Source organism: Dromaius novaehollandiae, chromosome 6 (assembly GCF_036370855.1).
Source record: "Dromaius novaehollandiae isolate bDroNov1 chromosome 6, bDroNov1.hap1, whole genome shotgun sequence".
Lineage (NCBI taxonomy): Eukaryota > Metazoa > Chordata > Aves > Casuariiformes > Dromaiidae > Dromaius > Dromaius novaehollandiae.
The window spans coordinates 44,661,551-44,685,714 of record NC_088103.1 but is presented as its reverse complement, the minus strand read 5'-3'; the positions used below and the strand labels follow the sequence as shown (position 1 = coordinate 44,685,714).

Here is a 24,164-nt window from a genome sequence, read left to right as displayed (position 1 = left end):
AATGTTAATTCTTAAAATTGCATATGCTCCAACAGCTGGATCCTGGTGAGCTGCTGTTTGAAAGCTGTGTACTGACTTTCACAGTCTGCAGTGAATTATTTCAACTGAATCCCTTGCACTCATGATTGTATATGGGCTACAGAACTGGAACTGATACATCTGGTCTTTAGAGACTTGGGCATTTGGAGAACAAGCATGTAACAACCAGTTCCTCTTTCCCTCCAAGATTTACCACATCAGGTAAGTCAAGGTACTTCTAGGACAAGTAGCAAATACAAGTGGTGAACTGGAGTCAAGGAGCTGTGGACTTCAGCAGTATCTATGATCATTTAGCTGAATTACCACATCAGAGAAGGGGGAACAGTATATTTATTTTTGTCTGCTTCTTACGTTGTAAATATTTAATTCTAGAGCTGAACTAGGACACTCTTTTCACACTCTCCCTCCTTTCATACCATCTTTCATATTTGCTCATCTTCCCAATGCCTTCTCATACTATTTTTGTATTATCAACAGCGTTTGCATGTCTGAAATCAGTTTTTATCACAGTAAGGCTGTCATCACTGCATATGGAACTTCTGTGTGTATTATTCATCACAACTTTCAAGGCAACACCAAACTTTTAAGTTCTTTTGGACATCCGAGTTAATCTTATGCACATACACACACATATATGCACACAGCTCTCAGGAGCCTAAGTTGAAATGCATCTCAGATCTCTTACTCTTCTTTCTAAAGCTGCTGTCAGGGAAACAAGCAGAGAGAGGCCAAGACTCTGATCCAAAAAAGGGAGTTAGGAAACTAAATCAGGACTTGAGTGGAACTTAAGTGCCAAGTCCTAACCTTAGATGCTGTAGTGAATTGCATAAATGCTACCTTATGCTTGAAATCCTAAACTCCATCCTACCTTGTTTTTATACCTTTCTAGGCACTTAGGAGCTGTACAAGCATTCAGCACTACACCAGTTTTGACATGGCAGAGCAGATCACCATCCAGAAATGAAACGGTCCTTCACTAAAGTCCCCTAAGTAGATGTTCTCAGAGCATACTCCTTACAACATGGAATGAAAGCTTACAATTTTTCTTCCCCACCTTTTGAAGCGGTCCAGATCATTTACCTAAGCAGTAAATTATTTTCTCTTGTCAGGGGGTTCAGGCATGCAGCTCTTAAACATCAGAAAATTTCCTATCTGTCCGGATCATCAGAAGGTCTACAGGTGAAGCTGTGCTCTTGTGCAGAAAATAACTCACACAGGTAAGGAAAAAAGCAAAGGTGCTCTTCAAAACTCAGATGGATGAGGCTCTGAGAAACCTGATCTAGCTTGAAGTTAGCCCTGCTTTAAGAAGGAGGTTGGATTAGATAAATTCCAGAGGTTCCGCCTATGCTTAATTTTTCTATGATTGTGTGAAATTTAAATCTAAAAATCTAATTTTTTTTTGTTGGATTGATTTTCAAAATCAAACACATCATGCTAGACCAGGCTTCTGTTTCATAATACAGGGACTAACGTTATGTGATGGCCCAAGCTTCCAGAGAGAGAAGCTTCATCTCTCAAATGTTTTCAGCAGTACTGCTAAAAGCTAGGCTACATTTTTAATACTCTTCACTCTGAAAAAAACACATTACATGTCATTATTTTAAAATATATTTATTGACTACATTGGTTGCCTCATACTGGAATGAAGAAGTTACACTTGTTACAGGGTCACTATTTTGCTGGCAAATCTGATTTTTCAGATGACTTCCTTGTCTCAAATCTTCTAAAAATTCTGCTTTGAGTTTGTTGAGTTCTTCTGCCAGGCTCTTCATCTCACTTGGGCATACATTTTTATCTAAAAGAAAATTAAAGCTGTAGTTTTATACTCAGATACTCAGTTTTATACTCAGTTTTACAGATTTAGATATTTGCAGAATCTGAGCCTATCTTTGACAGGACTTTAAAGGAGATTGCCTCAATCACACCTGCAGGATGAAAATTCCTCAGTGATTTACCCCAAAGGAACTGGGGCCAGCTGAGCTGCAAGTACTAGAACATGCTATGCCTACCTTTTGCATCCTTCATTGTTTGAGAGATGATTCGTCTGAAAGTCTGATCAGCTTGATGGACAGTACTAGCTGCGCAGATTGCTCGATCTACTTCCTATCCAAAAGGATGAGCAGAAAGAAGGAATATATGCAAACACATTAATTTTATTTAGCTTGTCATCAGCTTTGAAGTACACTTCAAAAGCAGGCAACATACTAGTACCAACTCAGTGACTGGCACAGGAAAAAACAGCTCTTTTGGATTCTGAAACATACATTTGGGTGACTCCCAGAGCCAGATAAATGTGACATTATTTTCCTCACTGTGTGGAGTGACAGCTCCAAGAGGCATTATTTTTACTACTGTAGAATATACAACAGTATGCTTAGAGGTAGTTCAGTGGTTTAACTGAATAAGGTAAAAGTAGTACCCATTTCAAATATGGTTAACTCTTATGTACATGCTTTTGCAAACAAGAACTGGGGTAGGCATTTCTCAGCTTTTGTCATCGCGGTGATAACACAATTCAGGAATAAATTATTCATTCACTCACTATCATCTGAAAGAACTGTAACCTTAAAAACTAATAGTTCTACCTTTTGCTCTGTATTTTCCTCATTTTGCTTCACTGGATTTTCCAAAGCATTGGCCAGCAAATGAACGATCTGCAAACTAAGAAAACAAGAAAGAGTAAAATGTATCTATAGTGAAACTATTTGGTTAATTTTTCTTGTATTTTGTAAAGATATCTCATCACAGAAAAAAAACATGTAAACTTTCAGTTAAATCTGTGAGGTAATCAGTGAGATAATATTTATACTGCAAGATAAATGAAGAAATAATTATGACCAAACCCACAGCTGTTGTTTTCTAGTCTTAAGGCTTCAGATAATTTACATGAATTTTTTAACAAGTGTTTAGAAATACAGCTAATAACAGTATAAACTCTGCAAAGGATGATGACTGAGTTTTCCAAACAACTGAAAAATATATATTGTACGTATGCCTTCCAAAAATCCCCAAACAGAATATTTTCTACACGTTGCGTAGGTATAGTGAAAAGGTTCTACCTGCCTTTTTATGAAAAGAGATCTTATTTAAAAACTCGATACTCAATACAGTAACATACTTATCCTCCAAAGTACATTCAAAGCTTTTCAGGATGAGGCTGTTCTTTTCCCAAGCATTATTCTCAAGATCTGGCATTTCTATTTTTCTTGCCATTAGATATATTGTCTGATCTGGTAAAGGATGACTTCTTAGACGATTTCTTTGCAAGCACCATTCAAGTGGACACTCTAAGAATAACTGGCAGAAGCTCAATGAATCTAAAAATATAAACAGACAGTTTTACCTTCAAAGCTGCTCAAGCAATAATTTCTGAGAGCAACATGCATGACAAAGGTTTTATATGAACTAGCAATTTCTATGCTAGTTCTGAGCCTAAAAGAATATGAACAATTTTACGTTGCAGGCTGCTCAAGTTATAATTTCTGAGAATGACAGACATGACAAAAGCATTATATGAACTAACAATTTCTAATAATACAGTAACAGACATCTCTGCTTAGTGTATTTTAGAAATTTAGCAATTAAGAACTACCAAATGTTCTGCAAGAGTACTTAAAAAAGGCAATTAAAGTGCACTGTTTGCCAGTTATTTTGGTATAAAGCTGAAAACAACTAGAGCATCCAAATATTACATCAATCATATGTAAGAGAATAAAGAGTAATTACATTTGCGAGCTAGCTGGTACACTTCATATCTCATGCTTTGATAATAAAAGTTGTCATCCAAAATAAAATACAGCGGTCTAGAAGCGGCTACATTTGTCAAGTAATGGCAAGCTGCGGCATCAGGTCCCTGTGAAGAGAGCAATCCCTGCCCTTTGCAGCAGGCAACGAAACGCTCCCACGTTGACTCAGTTCTGCTTGTGGGGGCTGACAAACGCTCTCTGTTAATAAGAGCCTGCAAGAAGTGCTCCAGGTACTGCAACAACTCATGCCGGTACAATTTCCAGCGAGAGAGCTAGGAAATAACACAACAAAACAGGTTAGAGAGTCCCTTAGGCGGGACCGGCCCGCGCCGCTGGCCCGCCCCTCAGCGCCGCTAACGGCCCCTGCCCCCACCCCCAGCTCCTGAGCTCGCAGCGCCCGCGACTGGCCACAGAGAGCAGAGAGGGCGATGCCGCCCAATAGGAAGGAGGAAAGCGGCACTGACCAATGGGGTCTGCCCCGCCAGCCCCGCCTCCGGCGCCGGTGGGCTGAAGGCCTCCGGCGGGATGAGGTCATCGTAGGTGAGGAGCGCGCAGTCCCAGCGCTGGCGGCGCGGCAGGCGGTGGCGCAGGGCGCGGGCCAGGGTGGACTTGCCCGCCGCCGGCAGCCCGCACAGCACGCACAGCCCCACGCGCCGCCGCCCGGCCGCCTCCCCCTGCTCCATCGCCGCCCCTAGCGCCTGCGGCAGTCGGGAGCTGGCGTGCGGCGGCGGGGCCCGGGGTGCTGGGCGGCGACGCGCATGCGCTGGCAGCTGCGAGGGGCCGCGCTGCGCAGGCGCCGCCGTTGAGCCGGGGTTGAGGCGGGCAGCACGGCGCGCCCCGTCCCGCCGCGTTCAAACGGCCTCCGCCGCGTGTCCCCCGTGGATCCGCGGCCTCGCGGGTGCCGCCCTGGCTGCTGGCAGCCTGCGGGTCCGCACGGGGGAGCGACGGGGGCAGCGGCCCCGGCCCCGCTGTAACCCGGCTTCCGTGAAGCCCTCCGATGTCACAGCCTCCGGCTTCGGAGAAGGGTTTGACCGCAAGTGTGAAACACCGGGTTTACGCCAGTTTGGTTTTGGTAATAAATGAAATGCTAAACTTTAGTAAAGCCAGAAGTGCGAGATTGTGCAGTGATTCCTGATGTGTCCATTTTGGAAAAAACACCCAGAAGCGACTTTTGTTAGGTTGATAAAATCAGGATGCTACTATATATGCTGACACTGACATTTAATCATGGATGAATAAGTTTTATTAATATTACACTTGTTAATCACATTTGAATGATAGGAATGCTTAATTAATAGTTACAATTATTTCAGATTTTCAGGAATTCAGAAAGACAACACTTATTTGGAAGGTGCTACTTGTCAGTGCAGGCTTTTGCCTGCAGGAGGTTTTGTGTGCTTATGCAAAATAACCATCTAAGGGATTAGAATGAGTTTCTTTGGGAGCTGATTCCATAGCGTATTCACTGTTGCTGCTACCTCATATTCCCAAACTTTACACGTGAACACAGTCAGTGTGTGATGCACTCTCCTACATACAAAGAAGGATGATCTGTATCATTTCATTTCTTCCAGTGAGTTTTTATCTTCAGTCTACATGCTAGGTTCTTTTCCCTTAGCTGCCATTTTGACAAACAATGTAATTTCATACATTTTCTTTTAAATCTATACCACTTCCTAACTGTTGCATTCAGAACTACAGAAATTATCTGTTGTTTTTGTAACAACCTGCCTCTAGCAAAAATCTGAAGCTGTAGTAACTAGTAAACATTTAAAACATTGTTAAGATGTGTAACATATTTCCTGATATGCCACATTATCAATAAGAACAGAGATAGCTTGTTTTATTTGGACTCAGATTTATTCTCCAGAGAGTTTCTTTCCTTCATTAGGGTCTCTTTATCAGGCTATTTTTATAATCTGAATTGAAGAGTGACGTAACCAGTACGTTATGAGAGGTGGGATCCTGATCCCAGCTTTGATATATTTACACTGAAGAAAAGGCTCAGAGCAACAGTATAGGAACTATCCACAACTCAGCGTAAGAGGTAAGAGCTGCCCTGAGCAGCCATCGCACAGGTTCCAGGCTGCATACAGCTTCAAGGATAGCGCAGGAGGTAGACAGACCATAGGCTTCCCAGGAAGCCAGTCTATGTTACAATTTTTGCTGCAGCATATGACTAGAGATGAATAAAGTGTGTCCATTAAATAATTGAATGCACTTCTCTTTGGGCTGCAAATAAGGCTACACTTTGGAAGAGTTCTGTTTCTTGGTGCTGTTATAGATAAAAACTAACAGAAGTTGAACTTTAGGCCTTTGACTTAAAAAAAGAGAGGGGAGGTAGATGAGACACACATACCACCAGCAGCTCTTAGCAAAATAATGGGATATTGTGAAATCTTATGTTCAGTGTCTCTAAACATCAAGTCTTTTCCCGTGGTACAGGCTTTCAGAAAGTGTTTTGACTGCATAAGAAAGGGACTGGAGGACTCCAATTTTCGCATTGTGATAGGAAAACAAATATTAGAGCATTCCATTATTTTTACCTTTCACATATTTTTTCAGATGAGTTAATTGTCTGAATTGGTGAGGGCTTTCAAGAAACTTTCAGACAGCTGGTCTAGGTGGGACTGTGGGTCGCAGAGCTCTTGAAGGAACTGCAGGAAACTGGGTTTGTACTGGCTGCCTAAAGTGTGAAAAACACATTTTATGAAGTATTTCAAGACTTGAGACAACTGCTTATAGCTAGAAAGTCCATCTTGCCAACATATATTTCTGATCTGGTACTTAATCACCCATTTGTAAACATTGTACACACACACACACCCCACTTCGGTAGCATTTACATGTCTCATTATGCTAGTTTCTATACAAGCAGTAAAACAGCATTTCTGCTTCATGCATTTAATCTACTATAAATAGACAGGCAAAAAAAAAAATCTACTAGATTGCTTGGAGAAGACCTGCCATTTCTAAAGCAGGACTGGAGCAGCTTCCCTGCAGTTGCACACATACTGACTGGAAACCTTGCTGTTTTATCTCATGATGCTGTCTGAAAAATCCCATTAAGCAGGACATAAGACTTCAGGCACCTTGCTCATAGTGATACAGTAATAGCAAACACTGAGTAAAGAAGCATTTTAAAACTACAAACCTTGGACTAGGAAAATGCGATAGGGTAAAAAAATCAGGACTTGATGTGGTAGGCTGGAAAAGATATCACAGAAAAACAAGTTAGCATACAACACAGATTTCAAAGTATGTGTATTTATTCAGTATTAGTTGATTAATAAAACTAAATAATAGAAAAGTTTCTTGCGGTCAGTGTTTTACAACAAATCTCAAAGCCCAAAACTTGTGTTTATGGGGATGTGCATGTGCTAATAAAGGCAATGTTTTTCACCATCAAAACATAATAATAGGTCAATTATAGGCAATACAGGTGGTAGAAAACGAAGAGGCCTGGAGGACATCTGGATGGAAATACAGTTTGTGTGTGAAGCTTCAGGCAGAACTGGGAGTCTGAGGAGGAAATCTGGAGTTCTGTTCTGGAATTCTGTTGTCTTATCCATCAGATGTTTGGAAGGACAGTGGATAAGCCACCTAACCTCTCCATGCTTCAATTTTCCGTTTGTGTAAAATGAGGTAATACTTATGTGCCTAAGAGCACAACACAAGGATGTCTGAGAAATAAGTAGTTTTGCAAGTCTCCCTATAAGCTGTTCTTATTAAATATTCTAATTCAATGTTCACATTTCTACTTTTTGGAAATACTCTTTAATTGAAAAATCCTTAAGCTAATGGTATTTCAGAGCTTACTTTCACTTCCTGTGGCATTCTTCATATTCTCTCACAACATTTTGTTTTGTTCATTTTTATTTTGTTTTATCAGAACTAGATCCATGGCCTGGCTTGGCAGCTTTTCTCATATACAGAGGCAGAGTTCAGGTGCAAACTTACTTCGGCTGCTCTGCTGAGTGGGAGCCTGTTCCATCCCATAATACCCAAGGCCTGTCTACCCAAACAGAAGTCTTGTCTAACACATTATAAATTCTTTTAAATACTTTGAGATTATGGTGGTATTAATGTTTCAAAAAATCACAGTCATCACTAACTACATTAGAGAAAACACTATATAATTTGGAATACTCAAAAAGAAATAATGCAAATATGCATCTGTCTTACCTCATTATTTCTTGTATTCTGACTTGTATGATTTTGTTTTGGTTGCTGCACATTGTTATCCCTGAAATAAAATTCATGTCATCATGAAAACCACCATTTGGATTAATTACATTCCAGGAAGCAATGTATTTCAAGGGACTAGGCTACAGCTTAAAGATCTGGACTCTGACCCCACTAGTTTCTGGCTTTGGCAAATAATTTCACTATTCTATTTCCCATTGCATGTGTCCATGCAACGCAGTTATGAAAAACAATTAGGAAAGTGCAATATATTTTAGGAAAGAAAAAAACACTTGAGAGCTCACAGCTGGAGCATCTGGATTAACACTCTTACTTACATTACTAGCAGCAAAGCAGTCTTGTAGTAGGTACAACATTCTTTGTAAATATAATGCTTCAAATTGCCTTGCTGAGTTAATTTGGAGTATGCTATCAAGTGCTGAAATACCCATGTGTAACAAAGCAATACCTGTGTTGTCTTCTACTTTTCCTGCAAAACCTTCTTTTTATTGCATCCCGCTTAATGACTGCTATCACAATAACAATCAATATTGGCAACACAAGGAAGAAAAACACAAGCAGACCATTTCGAAGTGATGTATCTAGAAAAAAAAATTGAAATCATGTGAAATAATCTTCTCATTTAACTTCACATTAAAACATTTTGCTGCTAAAAAAGACCTTTCTGTTTTAAAAACTAAAATCTTCAAATTATTATAGATGAAAATTAGTAGTGCCACTGAAATTTCAGAATGCTCTGAATCAGAAGAGTAGGATTTGGCCTTATGTAATCACAAGTTTCTCTTCCTTCCTTACCCACCCCATGTTGTATGACATACAAACTATTTTCCTTGTCCACATATTTTTTGAAGAACTCTAAATCAGACAAAGTCATTTTGTATATGCTTAGACTCACTTGATCTGAATGACCTTTGTCTTCTTAAGCTATTATCAAAACCAGGGGTTTTTCCTTTTGCAAATTATAAATTTGGTAAAATTTGATAAAATATGAATTGGTTTTTGTCTCACCAAGTTACAGATGATGAACTTTGTTTGTAAACAATGAGAGGGAAAAGAGGTTTCATGGTCTCTCAGTCTAAAAGCCAGCAAAATTTACTCCATTTTCCCTTTGTAGAATTTCTAAAATTTTAGATAAACCAAGTGCTGCTTGCTGCATGCACTTTCTTAATCCCTCTCATAATCCCTCTTAATCCCCCAAAGGGTCTCAGTGAGACACTTTCTGTATGTAAGGGCTGCTGTTTCATTCTCAAGCTACAGTCTTCCTACCTGACATCTATTTTTGTCACAACTCACATTTTAAATATGTAACAGTAATTCTAAACAATTAATATATTGGTTTTTGTCTCAGACAAAATAGGCCTGAGCTCAAATTCTCTTCTGGACTAACTTCCTTGAAGTGTACAGACCTACACATCAGATAATCCTGTTCATTCTCCAAGTCAGTCCATGACTGAGTGTCCCATGCAGTAGAAAAACAGTTAAAAAAAAAAAAAGAGAGTGAAAAAAAACCCTGTATAGTAGGTTATTTTATCAGACGCTGGAGGCAGAATGAAAGACAGTTTCAGTATCCTACCTATGTGAGCTGGACCACTGTCGATACTGCCACCATAACCTGGCTGGTTGCAAAAAGGAGGCGCCCATCCATAATTGCAATGGCAGTTCCCATTGTTGTTACACACCTGCAGTCAACACGACACAGAATAGGCAAACAAACAACACCTTTCTGAAAGTGGCCACTTTCAACCTCCGAGGTATACCTGGAGCTCCACGTTAAGAATTGCATGTGGAAGCAAGTGTTACATAGAGAAAGGAGAACTGTTAGGGAATAAGCTCTTCCTCTCCATAACGTCCCAAAAAACCATGAGTGGTACTGATGCTACAAGTTCATAGCATTTAATCCTTTTTTGTTATTTTCCTGCAATAGAGTACAGTTCAAACAAAAGCTTCTCAGTTTTACAACCTCTGGATGCCATTTTAATTTTTGACAGAGAAATATAAATCAGGAATTATTAGATGGTCCTTCTCAAAAGAGTATTTTCCTTTTACAATTGGACAACTCAGAAATATAAGAAGATTCCTTTGGGAAATTAAGAAAATGTCTTTTAATGTTAGTGCTAAGAGGTTTACAGTATATTAGCAACATGAATACAGATAAAAAAGTGGACTTGACTTTTAATAAAGATCAGAAAAAAGCAAAGCCATCTGTCTGCTCATTGGTTTTATGCAGGGATTTTGCACCTATCTCTGTCTTCCACAAACAGGGCATGAAAACACCATCTACTCACCCCATTATCATAACACTTCTGCTTTACATCACAGCTGTAGCCCAGGTAACTTGCATTAACACATTCAAAATTGAGGCAAGCCTGGAAAAAGTGTTCAGTATCTTTAAAGACAAAACTTCAAAACAATCCTATGCTTTTATAAATATGCTTTAAAAATATGTATGTTTAAAAGTCTATAGCTTTTACTTAAATGTCAAGAAAATGGGCTGGTAGAACAATCAACACTTCACAACTTTATAGGTGTATTTGTCTTAAATTCTCTTAATGCATTTTGATGGAAATAATCTGAGTAACTGATAATTTAGCCCACTGCTTTGTAGCATAAAGTTTTTAAAGAGCTAATTAATTTTTTGTGTGCATGCATAGCTGAAAAAGCAGACTTTTTATTATATTATTGCATACAAATAAGAGGAAAGAAATGGTGATTCCTAACACTTTCTCTCTCAGGTAAATGTAAGTAAAATTTGAAGGAGCAAAACAAAGGCCTTTCTGTGGCAAAAGTGACAAAGGATGATGCAAACACTCAATCTCCTTACAAGGCAGGTATTTTGCATGTTTTTAGCCTACATTATTACAAGAAAATTTACAGTGCAGTTTAACATTTAGAAAGTTACGGAGAACCTTCCACTTTTTGGAACATATTCTGTAATGCTGCTGTGATTTGTCATACCTTCCTTTCTCCACAGGCTGTTCCCTCATGAACTTGAGCAGGATCAGGGACATCTGATCCTAAGTCAAAGTCAGAAGACCAGCATAGAACCCCGGATGCATTGTTGACAACACTCCAAACAGGAAGATTTTGAAGACTAACAGAAGTGCACTGGAGCTTGCCACATAGACTATGCCTGTAATGAATGAATGACACTCAGAGAAAAGGTGACAGAAAGAAACAGTATCAGTGCAAACACACTGTTCAGTAGAACTTTTCAGCTTGCATTTCAAGCAAATGTTCTTCTCTTAAATTTCACGCTTTTAAGAGTTTGTAACAAGATGAATTTTTCACATTGAAGGTTTTAGGCTTAGCTTTTATTTGCTGGTGACTTACTGAACAGGACATTTTTTGTATACGCCGCCTTCCATTCCACAGTTTCCAAACCTATCTCCTTTAATATTGGCTTTTTCAAAGCACACATCAGGCGCTTTTCGTGCCCCTGTATGAATAATAGCAAATGTTAATAAGCCATCACACTGTCTTAGAAAAATAAGAAAGAAAAATAAAAATCTGAAATGTCTATTAGGAGTCTTTTAATATAAAATTATGAAAATACCTTTTCCATATATGGATTCACATTGTGAATCAAAACTTTGGCATACTCCATAGTAGCAATATTCTTTCATGTCGTTACATGGGTAACCATTCATGATACAAACATCATCTGGGCAGTAGGCATAGCTTCCATTGCAGTATTCAGGTAGATCACAGAAATCCATTTTTGACCTACATTCTGCTCCTGCCACTTTAAACTAGAAACAGAGACTTTTATTTTGCACAGCAGAAATTCTAACATGAAACAATGGCAACTGGGAAGCATTTATGATTTTAAGGAAGACAAAATAGTTCTTCAGATCAGTACCCAACAAGTGTCCAAAATTTCCCTCAATTTCATGTGGTGGTGTGTGTATAAATCTTATCAGTGGGGCCTGCACGGGACTAGGATGGATTGTAAAAACACACACACAAGCACAAATTAAAAAGCAGTCAACTATTATAGACTTTGGAGAAGCTTGGGCTTGCATAATGGAGATCACTGCTATTGAGCCACCTAATGAGTCTTACCTCCTACAAGGGATGACACAGAGATGACATTTGATTTCTAAGCCACTGGCCAAGAGTCATTAGACCCAACTTCTCTGCTTACATGCTCTCTACCATGGAGTGTAGTTTTGATAATGTGAAAATATGTCAAGAGATACTACGATAAATAACTTCATAAACAATTAAGCAAAATGTTTTAAAAACATTTTAAAACGTTGTTTTATGTCTTTTAAAAAAACATTTAAAAATTACTAGTAATTAGTATCAATCTACCTTAATACAACACAGCCTACCTTGCAATTTTCACAGCACAGCCCTTGAGCACATTGTGATCCAGATGTGAGTTTGCAGGTTGCAGCATCACAGCAAGGATTTGTACATTCCTAAAGCACAGCCCCAAACACAAGGATACAACATTTTTACTTCACTATACAGCTAAGGAATTGGGAAGTACATCATCAAACTAAGTGCATGGACAAACCAAACATTAAATACACCTTCTCTCTTTCATATTCTGAGGTTGATACCGTTCTGTTCTAATAGACACCAGCATACAGTTTGGCTGTGTTTTCTTACTACAAGTCCTCAGAAAAACTTATATTTTGATGGCTGTTACACAGGGATATAGGAGAAAATTACATTCTAAATGGACACTAAAAGAAGCAGAAACTCTTTGATTTCTAAGAAACACTTCCTATCACCCTTCCCATCTTATTTTTCTCCACATTTATAGTTTGATGTAGAAAAATGTTGGTATCTTTTCATGAGTTAGAAGACCTATACAATGGAACCTGGGTTTGCTGAGAGCCTTTTCATTTGCTTATGGTCTGAGAAACTTTGGTTTCCTAAAGAACAAGTCAAATATACCATTCTTTGAGAGACAGACATTGAGAAAATGTGAATATGACTAACAAAGGTAAATTTGTTGTGGGCTAAGTTTAAGGGTTACAGTTAGGAATCCAGTAAGTGCTAGATAGTTTAATAGTGTCTTCTATATAACAGATCTATGTTGCAAAAGCCAGCGCAAAAACCAATGGCATTTCCACACTTTTTGGACTGAAATACACTGCTTACTCAGGTATTGATTCAAAGTTCTGTGAAGTCCAGTAGCCCTTAGCTAAGTTCACATCAAAATCAAAGTATGATTTTAGTCTGTTTCTAAAGTTTATCTTCATGCTGTTTGCAACAATGTAAACTTACAAAGAAAATTTCTCAGATATAAATGGAAATGAGATGTACCAAAAGGCCCGGACAAGAACAAGCATCCAGCTGAATTTCAGTGTAATACCTGGGGTTTGCCACAGTCACATTCTTCATTGCTATCCACCACATTATTACCACAGACAGGTTCTTTGTAAACATTACTTGTTTTGGGAGGATTTCTGAGGCAGTTTCCTCCTCCATTTAGAATAAGATTCTCAAAATCGTCCACACTACAGGTGCTGAAATTCCTGGATCCACTGAGAAACATGATGTTATTTTTATATAAATATTTTTCTTACAAAAAGCAATGCAACTCAAACCATTTAATATCATTCAATCCATTATAAATACTATGTTTTTTAATGTTAGGAGATCATGAGATAGTTCATTTTTATTTCAGCTTGTATTAGAGTATGGCACTCCTTGAAGTTAAAAGATACTCTGTATAACAAACATAGAGATACTTACAGAAGCAAAAGAGACCGTTGGAATATCTGTTCTGATGTCCTATTTGAAATAGGCCTCAAAAATTCCTCGTCCGTACTGAGTCCCAAAATGTGTGATTAAAATGTATTTTCCAGAAAAACTACCACTTTAATTTGGAATCCCTAAGAACTCAGGAATGCCTCTTCCCACAACAGTTTGATCCAGTGTTCAGTTACCCTGATTTATTAATATATGTGTGGACAGATAAAATAATCTGATCTTTTTCTCTTAGATATAGGGAAGCTAAAGAACAAATGAACTGAAGGAAACACAGGCTGAGAGGTTTTGTTTAAACTGATGGTTAAGGGAATCCTTGGAAGGACACACGTTTGCACAAATACAGTGAGTATATGCAGAGCATTCCCAGCAGGGTAAAAATCAGCAGTGCACTAACATTAAAAAATTACAACCCAAAATCTAAGTGAGCTTTTCCAAATGCTATAAATAAAAGAATCACTGGATCAGAAAACAGGTAATGTTTCAAACACATTAAAATGATGTCAAGTCCTAAGTCAGCAAGCTCACCTCTGTGATTAAACTTCTCAAACACTCCATTCACAAAAGTTCTTCAGAATTCATGGCAATTTTACAGCTCATGAGGCCTAGCCACCACAGATAAATAATAATGGTTAAAATAAAATAAACGGAAATCTTACTTATCTGTGCTGTACATAATATAGGATGCAGGACATCTTTTATCATCATGCTTCATTCCAAGATTATGGCCCAATTCATGTGCGACTACTGTAGCATGATGTAACATATTGTTATGATTTAACTAATAAAGAGAATCAGTGTTAAAAATTATTTACGAAACTAACGGAATCACTATGTTGCTACCTACTGATTTATTCAAGCCACAAGTCTCGCAGGAGCTAAGAAGACAGAATCTAGTATTGCAAAGAAAGAAGCAGAAAGACCAAACAATTTGTCACTTGTTTTTTAAGGTAGGGCCAGAGTCTGCCACTCTTTCTGTTCTTTCTGTCAGGATTATATTCTGAATACCACACGTAATCATTGATTTTAATGGAGTCTTCAAAGACAAACATATTGTTAATCATAAAGAACAGAATCTGGCTCTGAGATTGTTCATGATACTACGGCATCCATATGATAAAGACGGCTACCTCAGGAGATACTGGTTCTGCCCTCAATGCTGAAGGAAAGAAAAAGTAGTTTCCGGCTAATTTTGCCAAATTTAGAATTTTTCCCCATTCACAGCCCCGTTGTGGAGAATTCTGGGCACTTAAGAATATAGTGCATTATGTTCAGTCTCTATCCACATAAAGAGTCAAAAAATACATGTTATGTTGCGGCAGCATTCCTATCCCAGAAATATTGTGCTTATGAACCTTAAAGTTATGAAGATGGGCTTTTCAAATACAGCCTTAAGCTAAATGAATTATGAAAAGGTGATCGAAGAATGATTTCAGGACTAAATTAGTTAAGCAGACTGGAATGTGAAGAACAGAGAAACTGGGAAATACATTTATTTTTTATGTAAGTATAATAATATGTACAAATCTTTACATAGGAAACCCAACAAAAGAAACTGTACCATCCCAAGCCCAGTCTCTAAGTCCTGAGTGACTTGGCCAAAGAGGTCAACAAAGTGTACAGTATTTGTTAGCATGGTACAGAGGTACCTCTGCAGTAACAATGTCAGCAGTGGCAACAGCAGTAGCTACGACTTTGGATTTTGTGAATGCATAGAAGAAAGCATTCAATTGTTGTGAGACCTCTCTGCCTCACTAGCAGCACATCTATAATAATTTAGCTATTCCTGTGTAGCTTCTTACATTAATCACAAAGTTATTTACTTACAGTGCTAATTGACCCTCCCTGGAGTTGTGAACAGATGGTACCTACAAAAGCCATTCCGATAGCTCCATCATAAGAGTTTCTCCCTCTGCAACAAAAGCAGTTTGAAGGTATTAGTGAAATAGGACCTGAAAGTTTGTGATTTCTACTGAGAAACATACAGATACTGCAAGACAAAATTTGGTCTTCCTGGAGTCAAGAAGAAATTTGCTGCTATATCAGAGTGTCACTGTTATTAATCATGAACAGCTGAATAACACTGCTTGAAAGCAATGATCACATAAGTCTGCTGTGTCAGTGAGTTGACTGAGAATAAGGAATTCATTCAAAAAATAGTTTCTTGATGTTTTTCCTGGTTAAAACAGTTTGGAAGTTGAGTGAACTTTGCTCCAGTTATATTTTCATTCATACACAAAACCAAAATCATATACATAATACACAATACTGGCAGAGTGACTAGTTTTTGCACTGAAACAAAACTTACATTATGAGATGGCTAACATCATTTCTTGATCGTTTAAGAAGATCTTTTTGTCTCCAAGAAACAAATCTACTCAGTACATCTCCAGCTGAACCATCCATTACAGATATTGGGTTTGCATCTGACCAGATCTCTAATCCAACCAAAACAATCTGGATGTTTAAAGCTCTATACATCTGGAAATACACAATGATAATTACTGTCCATCAGAGTGGTTCAACTGAATTCTGAAAGATTACATCAGCACTGCTGAGTAAACATTAGACTGAACATAACAATGGAAGCATAAGTTTAGTTTATTTTAATAATTAACACTTAGTTTTACATGAGGAAAGAATATGTGACTGAAGGTCATTACTTCATAGAGGTACTTAAACATAACTTTCAGATGTGAGAGGTTGGAATAACCACGTTCATTTGTTTCCTTGTTACAATTTACTGCATTAGTCATTCTTTTGTAAACTATGACAAAGCAGAAACTACTGAATGTTACTGAACTCACCTACCCCATCAACATAATTTATCAGCTCAACTACCTCCTTTTGCACTGAAGTAGAGTCAGAATTCTTCAGCAAAAACTGTAAAATACCATGTGACAATGTCAGAGAAAAGCTTTAATAATTTAATAAAATGTATTTAGCATTGGATGAAACAATTACCCTGTTGTTATCCACAACCATAAATAATTCCACATAGCTTTTCTGTGGCAGGACAGCGCGCTTCTTCTGTAAATTAGAAAGAACAGTAAGCTAACACAATGACTAATAAGTTTTACTTTTTTAATTTATTTTTCTCATGATTTCTATTTCATGTATTTATACGGCAACAGTCCATTTTTTTAATGTGGCCTCCAAGGTCAATTTGCTTTAGATTTCCACATAAATATCTATATGTCAGTAATTCACTTCTGGTCAGACACTGAGATGTACAAGCTGAAAGGCAGCTGCATGTCTTCCACATCATACTCTCTGCTCTTCTGCTAAAGGCTGGCTTGAAGCTATGCTAAATTCCCATGGTGCTGTTCTTCTGTTTCAGGATTTCCTCAGTGGTACTCTCACTAATTTTATTTATTTATTTTATTTATTTTTAATTACTCCCACTAATTTGGGGTCTATGAAAATTAAGGCCACAAGAAAGTGGCCAGCCAGGCCAAACCTGCCTAGAATGATACCATGCTAAAGTGAGAGCTCTGTAGACTCCTAACTGCTGGAATAGCCTGAGGAAACGGTTGGACCACAGCCCTCGAGAGAGAAGCAGAAACATATTTACCCTCAAAAGCTTTTCCCTACTAGAGGTACTGTTTGATAAAAAGGCATATTTCACAGAATGCTTCACAAATGACTTTTCATGATGAAGACTGTCATGCAGCACACCACATCGGAAAGGGATATGCTGCACATCTTCTAACTGGTAAAAAAACGTGTTCAAATGTGCTGGACGTGTTGAGTGGCTCCATTCCATACCATTTGTCACCAATGTAGAGAATTCCTCTAGTAATCATAAAAGAGTGAAAAATTATTCCACAATTTTCCCTCACAATTATGACTAGGTGAGTGAATGAAAGCTGAATATTTAAAAACTATGACTCTTCATACCATTATGTTGAAATAAATTATTACCTTAAAATAAATTAAATTAGTATGGGGGCTAAGTTGAAATGCACAACAGTATTTCAAAAGACAAAATAGAACTTTTTAAAAATACTTGATCATACACAAGTGTGTGCTCCTCAAGTCATTTAGTAGGGAAGCCTAATCATTACTGAATTAATGAGACTGGATTGTGGATACAGAGCTGAAGCAAAGGGACTATTTTGGTCCTTTACTCTAGTCTCACTTATAGCTCCATGTAGCTAAAGTAATCTAGCTTTTCTGAAAAAGATATCTTTTAAGATGGAAAGACAGGTTAAAATCACCAGTGTGTTTATGAGGGCAACAGTGGTATTGCACTACTGAGTGCAGCTAAGTAAAAAGATTTTGCATTCGTCCACGACTCAGAAACACCTGGTTCATGCCCATTTGCTGTAAGAGAATCTTTCAGAAGCTATTATCTTGTTCTCCAGAATCTTAAACTATATTTAGAAGGAATTCTCTAGTTACTAGCTTGTGAAAAAAAATCCTCAAAAAATAGGTGTTCAAGGTAACTGAAGGAGTTGAGTCTGCATAAGTTTGCAGAACACCTGAAATGATATTTCTGTTCAGTTTAGTGGGGTCAAATGTTAACTGAAATACCAGTATGCTGATTATTTGCCAGGAAATGGCACTATTTATTGTGAGTGGTATCTCACTTTGATACTATACAGGAAGGATATTTAGGTGAACTTTCACATTTAGCTCTTCCTGCTTGTCAAAAAGAGATCGAACTGAACAAGGCTTCAAGAGCCCACAAGTACATCCAAAGCCCAGCTGAAGAGCCTGGCTAAATGAGCCCAGGGAGCACTGACACACTCTACACACAGTCTCGCTGCCTGCAGAATTTGCTGTCCATGCCATTTCTTTTTGTCAGCTCACATGGACAGACTCTGCGGGGAGAACTTGGGAGAACACCGCTGCCTTTTATAAATTAATTTGGTTCTTTTACATATCTCAGATTAACATAATTGTATTGCATTTCAAACACTTCCATTGTTCTGAAAGCTAAATTCTAAACTCAGCCCATCAACAATATCTGTACAGTGGGACAGATACACCAAATTAAAATGTTAAGGTGCTAATATACAGAAAATACTTGCAAGATAGAACAGTGGTTTTTTTCCAGATGCTTGATGAACAGCAACAGCAACTGCTTTTTACTGTAGCATTGCACAATTAATTATCTTAAAGTAAAAAGTAAGTGGTAATACCTAAGGCCATCACATGTGCTAAGAGCAAGCATTGAGTCAGCAACTCCTTCAACAGTGCCATGATAACAACAGTGTGTCTGAAATGCAAGAAAACCTTAAATTAATTAAACCAAAAAAAAGCTTTCTCATTCTTGAAGCACTCAATTAAGTTTTACTGGGCTCACATGCTTAATGGTGAAATTAAAAGTGTGCTTAAGGCTTCCTTGATCCAGGGCCTCAAAAATATAGAGCTTTGATGTTGCCATTGTACTTTTAACTGTACGCTATGCAATGGCAACATGATCAGGTAGCTCAAACTCCATATTGGCATAAATTTCTAGTCTCCTTTCATATCTTGGGAAACAGTGATGCTGTATCATCATACACAGTATGAAGATAAGCACAGTCCCTCATAAGACATAGAGCGTTATGTTTTGTATCAACAAGAACTGCTAAACATAAATGTCACAAATGTTAAAACTCAGGAAAGCTTATTTTCCAGCAAATTTATTTTTCTTCTCTAGATACTTAATGTGCATCACTTGTACTTTGCCTTCTGCTGCCAAAATGGAATGGTGGGATACACTTGTTTTTGCTTTGAAAATACACTTAGATGCATATGCATCTTGCTGTAGTCCTCAGTTCTAAGAAATTGTTAATATGAGTTTCAATGCATAAAACTTGGCTTCCCTGAGGAAATCCTTACAAAAACGGGGAACATTATTAGTACAATACCTTGAGTTTTGATTGTGTAGTCTCCAGTTTCCCATTTTTCCCATATGTATATACTCTAAAGTCTTCACTAACAAGCTTTCTGGAAACAAAAATAAACCACTGCTCTTTTACCAGGCTATAAAACAAGATATAAATCAAGAATCATAAGTACTACATTCTGTTAGTAGCACACTCCTGCTAAATTATTATTAAAATCCATAGACATGAAACAAAATATCTTAAAAATGAGATACACTATTTGGAAAATAGGTTATTTTAAAATATTTTAACCCAAATACCTATAGAGTAGGATTTGACCAGACTATGTTATGTCAGGGGCTGGACTCAGGAATGAGGAACAACAAAAATAGACAAATTTCTCCAAGTACAACATGGCTAACACTCCCCACCCCAGGTTAATAAAGAGCTAAACTGAATTCTAACTTTCCACAATGATTTTCCAAAATCCACTATCTTGTGGTGCTAATAAAAAATTAATTAAAATAAAATTCTGCAAAATTTAAAAAATCCTTTCTATTTGCATAATACAGCCATTATTTATCACAACTTTTTGCATTACTACAATCTGACAGTTAAAAGGTTTCTTCCAAGCATTTTTCAGTATAAAAATATTTGTCTATATCAAACTATATCCCAAACTGTAATGATTCCTTAGGACACTGTATCACATACTTATTTTTCTTTAGTTTTAGGAGGTATGTTCCATTTCTGGTTTTAAATGAATATGACAGTTTGTCATCTGAATGCTCCTGCAAATAGAACAAAAAATATCACTTAATAAGGTGATAAAACTTCATACTTCCTATATTTCAAAGTTTCAGTAGCACACTCTGCATTCTTTCCTACTGAAATTTTAAATTCTAAGCTATAAAACTTCATGTAGAAGACAAAATAAAAAAGTAAACAAACTACACAAGAAACTAAATGTGTTTACCATTAGAGATTTATAGAGGGAATATAAAATATATAGAGCCTACAGGAAAAATGAAAAAATAAAACTTATGATATTAAAAGAACAAAAAATAAATATTAGTAAAACTAAATCTAGACTACTATGCTATGGTTTTATACTCAGGAAAAGATGATTCTTGTGGAGAGGAAGTAATTACAGCTTGGATAAAGGGAGTCTGATTCAGCTTCCCAGGCAGGGCATAGCTGAAATATGCTGCCAAACTACCGCATAATGTTTTGTGACACTCCTTGTGCAAATCAGCAGCAGCCGGATGAACGACTCACAAATTCTTCTTTCCATAATCAGTATGTACAAAGGTGACTAATGCTATTTCATATCAGTTATTTCAGTAACCGAACTCCCTATCTGGCACAAGGGTAAATTACCAGAACTGAAGGCTTCTATCTTACTCTCTTACCTCATTCATTTTACCTGTACTACTATATGGGGCCACTTGTACAAAGCAAGTATCAGCCCTTTAGGTATTAGAAAGTGAAATCCTATGTTTATCCAAAGACCAGGTACAATGTGCAAAAGAACAGATATGGTATGGATGTTAGTTCAAGTTTGAGTGCAACATCTAATGTGGCTTGGAGGAAATGGCAATATGCTTCATGTTCCTTCCTACTTCTGTCTTACGAAGCTGTTAACAGGCCTAGAAGTTGGAAAGGCACTAACTGAGAGTACACTGAGTTTTTGTGCACTTTGTGTGTGTGTGTGTGTGTGTGTGTGTGTGTGTGTGCGCGCGCGTGTGCATGTGTGTAATATAGGACAATATTGTGAAAAACAGTATCAGAAGAAAAATTTACATAGAGCAACAAACCTCATGAGAAAATGGGTGACGGTTCTCTCTGCCTGTCAGACTTTGAGGAATAATTATTTCTAATGTAGAAAGGCCGGATGTCTGTTCAGAAGAAACACCTAAAAATAAAGTTTGAAATTTCTAAAGAATCAGAAAGGATAAATAATACATCAGATTGGTATCTGCACAGTGGTGGTCTCTGAAAGATAATTCTGATCGGACCATAAATCAAGAGTACGTGACCCGACTGCCCACGCTCAGTTTGGTCTATTCTACCTCTGCCAGAGCTCTTGGATTATGCTGGTGAAGTCACAGAAATCAGTGATTTCACTCATGGCCAAAGTACTCCTCATTTCTGAGTGCTTAAACTAAGTATACGGGGCCTCACTCTCTGCAGAAATGCTGTATGTTTTGACTGTGTTCAAAGTTAATGATGACACCACTCCAAAACCAACTGCTGTTAAGTGCTAAAAACTGCAAATTCAAGCAAGAGTTTTTTAAATCGGGTATCCAAAAGTAGCTGACAATCTTGGGATTAACTCTCGATCTTAGTTACCTACCTTTTAAACTGACAAAATAACTCAAATGTTGGTCATTCTTTCATAGTGGCATTATCAAAACAAATTAACTATTGTTTGCAAAAAAAAAGTCAATCAGTATGACAGTAACATCATAGAAAATCCCAAGAACAAGAAATTTTTAAAAACTCTTCTGTATTCAGGGCATACTTAGTGATGAAGAAATAGTTTAGGAATGGTCAAACTGATTTAAAAAGGGGTAACTTCTCATTCACTGGTTAAAGCTGGGTTCTTCTGGATAATACTCTACGTGAGCACAGAAATAAAAACTACCAAATTACTCAAACACAATCTTAATTCTGCATTTTATAACCTGGATTATTAACTTTGTAACTTTGTCTATCCTGTTTTCTTTTTTAAATAATTTTTTCCTAAGACCTACACTTCTAACACAATCTACCACAGAAAATTTATGTAGCTACCTTCTCTGTCCACCTGTCTGTCCCTTCTTGGTAATCCCTGAAGCAGCTGTTGAGTTTAAATCAACTATGGAAAAGATGTTAACACCTCCCGCCGTTGCCTACGTGCAGCAGTATCAGCCTAACGCTGCATCTCATTTGTTCCCACCACTACCATGGCTTTATCCTCTGCACCATTTACACTATATCTGAATTAACTGCAGAACATCATGCTAACTCAGGAAGGTAAAGATAAGGAGCCTCCTGAATACCTGGTTTCAGGTAAATGAGTTTATAAAGGCAAAAACAGTCTCCGATGACTTTTTTTAATTGGGTGAACTCGAATTCTGCTTCCGTTTTGTCTGCTCATCGATCTGGTATTAGAGCTCACTGTGGTCAACAGCCACACAGCCCCCGTTCTCAAAGGGCTTACAGGGCCAATGGTAACATTGATTTTAACAACCAAAGTGGTGGTTTCTTGCTTCTTAAATTGAGCTTTGATACAGAACCAGGAAGATTTCCTTTCCTTTCCAGCGTGAAGTCACCCTCGGCCGCCCACAGTTCTGCGACAGAAGTTTGTACTTGCAGAGAAGCACAGGACACGTTACAAATCACCCATTCCAAGCGAGGAGGAGGATTCACCACTGTCATTTATAAAGATGACCTCTATCTATTAAATAACATCAGGATTTTTAAAAGCTAAGCACGAGCAGTACGTGTTTAACATTAAAGACTGACATTACAATGAAAACATTGACATTGTATTAGCAAACAGGTCTCCAAACAATATTGGCTCTTAATTACTTTTGACTTTGCTTTTTATCCTCAAATCACTTTAAGTTATTAACTAAACCAAACAACCCACTTCTGTTTAATGAGTGAAGCGTATACTGCACTAACAGTGGAAATGTGGCTCTAACAGTTACGGAAACTGCCTGCAGTACTGGTCCTAAAAATACCACTTTCCAACAAATTCTTCAGATATTACATCTGATCTAACAACAGAAGCCAAATCATGAATGGAAATGAACTAACAAGGAGATAAAACAAAGTACAATAAAGAGAGGTAATTTCCCTCAAATTACAGAAGACCCAAACATTTTTCTCCAGTCCATCATAGCACAGAGACCGTAACTGCAGCGGTCACAACCGGTGTTCAGTACAGGAGATGATGCATTCGCACACCTATTACATAGGGCGAGAAAACACAAACAACAGAACCTATAAAAAGCCTCAAACTGCAATCTTTTCCAGATACGTTTCCAGGATAAGGTTTTCTCAGCTAGGGCTCTGTTTAATAGCCTTTCTACTAAGTACCGAGAGTCCTGACTCAGTCTGAAAGTTGTCCATATCTAGCACCAGGACTGAAGGGTACAAGACTTGTAGACACTTTCTGACTATGTAACAAAAACTAAAAGCTTACCTTTTATCCAAAAAGGTTTTCCAGTTAAAGTCAGTCCAAAAGTGAACAAAAATAGGCTGTGTTTTAACATGCCTAGATTTCCTGGAGAAACTACTACAGTATCCAAACACTGTATGTCTGGCTCTTCGTTTCTCTACACAGAAGAACCAGGAGAGCAAGAACCGCCTACTTGGAAGGTAAACAATAGAAAAAACACCGTGATACTTCACCTCTGCTGAGGAAAGGGGAAGTAAAATTTCACCCTTTGAGCTTGCAAAAAACCCCAAGAAAACTGGTTAGACAGCTTAATGCGGAAAAAAAAAGCACCACATTCTTAAATCCTGGTTGGAGAAAGTCAGGCAAATCATGGCAGGGCCAAACTGGATTATTCTGAAAGACTGACACTAGTAACGCAGCAAGATTATATGGGATCAGAAACATAAAATATTGCTA

The 24,164-nt window shown here is 37.7% G+C and overlaps 3 protein-coding genes and 1 long non-coding RNA gene across 5 annotated transcripts in view; 2 read left to right on the top strand and 2 right to left on the bottom strand.

The window, feature by feature from the left end:
- The window catches only part of IKZF5 (IKAROS family zinc finger 5), a 16,169-nt gene extending 14,117 nt beyond the window's left edge, over positions 1–2,052 (top strand). The window contains exons 7-9 of one of the 2 annotated variants that reach the window (XM_064514349.1): positions 36–240; positions 1,149–1,256; positions 1,936–2,052. In XM_064514349.1, coding sequence (XP_064370419.1) covers positions 36–49 — 14 coding nt within the window. In that variant the 3' untranslated portion in view covers positions 50–240; positions 1,149–1,256; positions 1,936–2,052. Of the gene's footprint in view, positions 1–35; positions 241–928; positions 1,106–1,148; positions 1,257–1,935 lie in introns of those variants that run through there. The other variant, XM_064514350.1, reaches the window with a different exon arrangement.
- On the bottom strand, positions 1,635–4,560 carry PSTK (phosphoseryl-tRNA kinase). Its single transcript, XM_026118133.2, has 6 exons — positions 4,250–4,560; positions 3,766–4,057; positions 3,158–3,356; positions 2,625–2,700; positions 2,049–2,142; positions 1,635–1,834 (listed from the first exon to the last, which is right to left on the bottom strand). Exons 1-6 carry the CDS (start codon positions 4,466–4,468, stop codon positions 1,635–1,637), a joined length of 1,080 nt encoding a protein of 359 aa, XP_025973918.2. The 5' UTR covers positions 4,469–4,560.
- On the top strand, positions 4,521–11,508 carry LOC135328758 (uncharacterized). The gene is made up of 3 exons (XR_010389795.1): positions 4,521–4,822; positions 10,724–10,815; positions 10,963–11,508. It is a non-coding gene; the product is annotated as an uncharacterized LOC135328758 (long non-coding RNA).
- On the bottom strand, positions 5,006–23,966 carry LOC112994031 (disintegrin and metalloproteinase domain-containing protein 9-like). The gene is given in 23 exon segments (XM_026118130.2): positions 5,006–6,471; positions 6,940–6,992; positions 7,971–8,031; positions 8,440–8,572; positions 9,565–9,670; positions 10,277–10,357; positions 10,947–11,121; positions 11,322–11,427; positions 11,545–11,740; positions 12,326–12,415; positions 13,321–13,492; positions 14,378–14,499; positions 15,546–15,630; positions 16,027–16,199; positions 16,530–16,601; positions 16,683–16,748; positions 17,293–17,439; positions 17,441–17,513; positions 18,866–18,942; positions 19,580–19,658; positions 20,252–20,328; positions 21,355–21,452; positions 23,733–23,966. Coding segments are annotated over 23 exon segments (2,391 nt in total). The 5' UTR covers positions 23,803–23,966; the 3' UTR covers positions 5,006–6,392.
- Between the last annotated feature and the right edge of the window lie 198 nt (positions 23,967–24,164).

Excerpts from the sequence above, each read along its gene's own strand:
- PSTK (XM_026118133.2), bottom strand. The coding sequence starts at position 4,468 with ATGGAGCAGGGGGAGGCGGCCGGGCGGCGGCGCGTGGGGCTGTGCGTG. Across the intron at positions 4,058-4,249 it reads TGGCGGGGCAGACCCCATTG|CTCTCTCGCTGGAAATTGTA; the intron begins GTCAGTGCCGCT and ends GTTATTTCCTAG. Across the intron at positions 2,701-3,157 it reads GAATGTACTTTGGAGGATAA|TTTGCAGATCGTTCATTTGC; the intron begins GTATGTTACTGT and ends TTGTTTTCTTAG.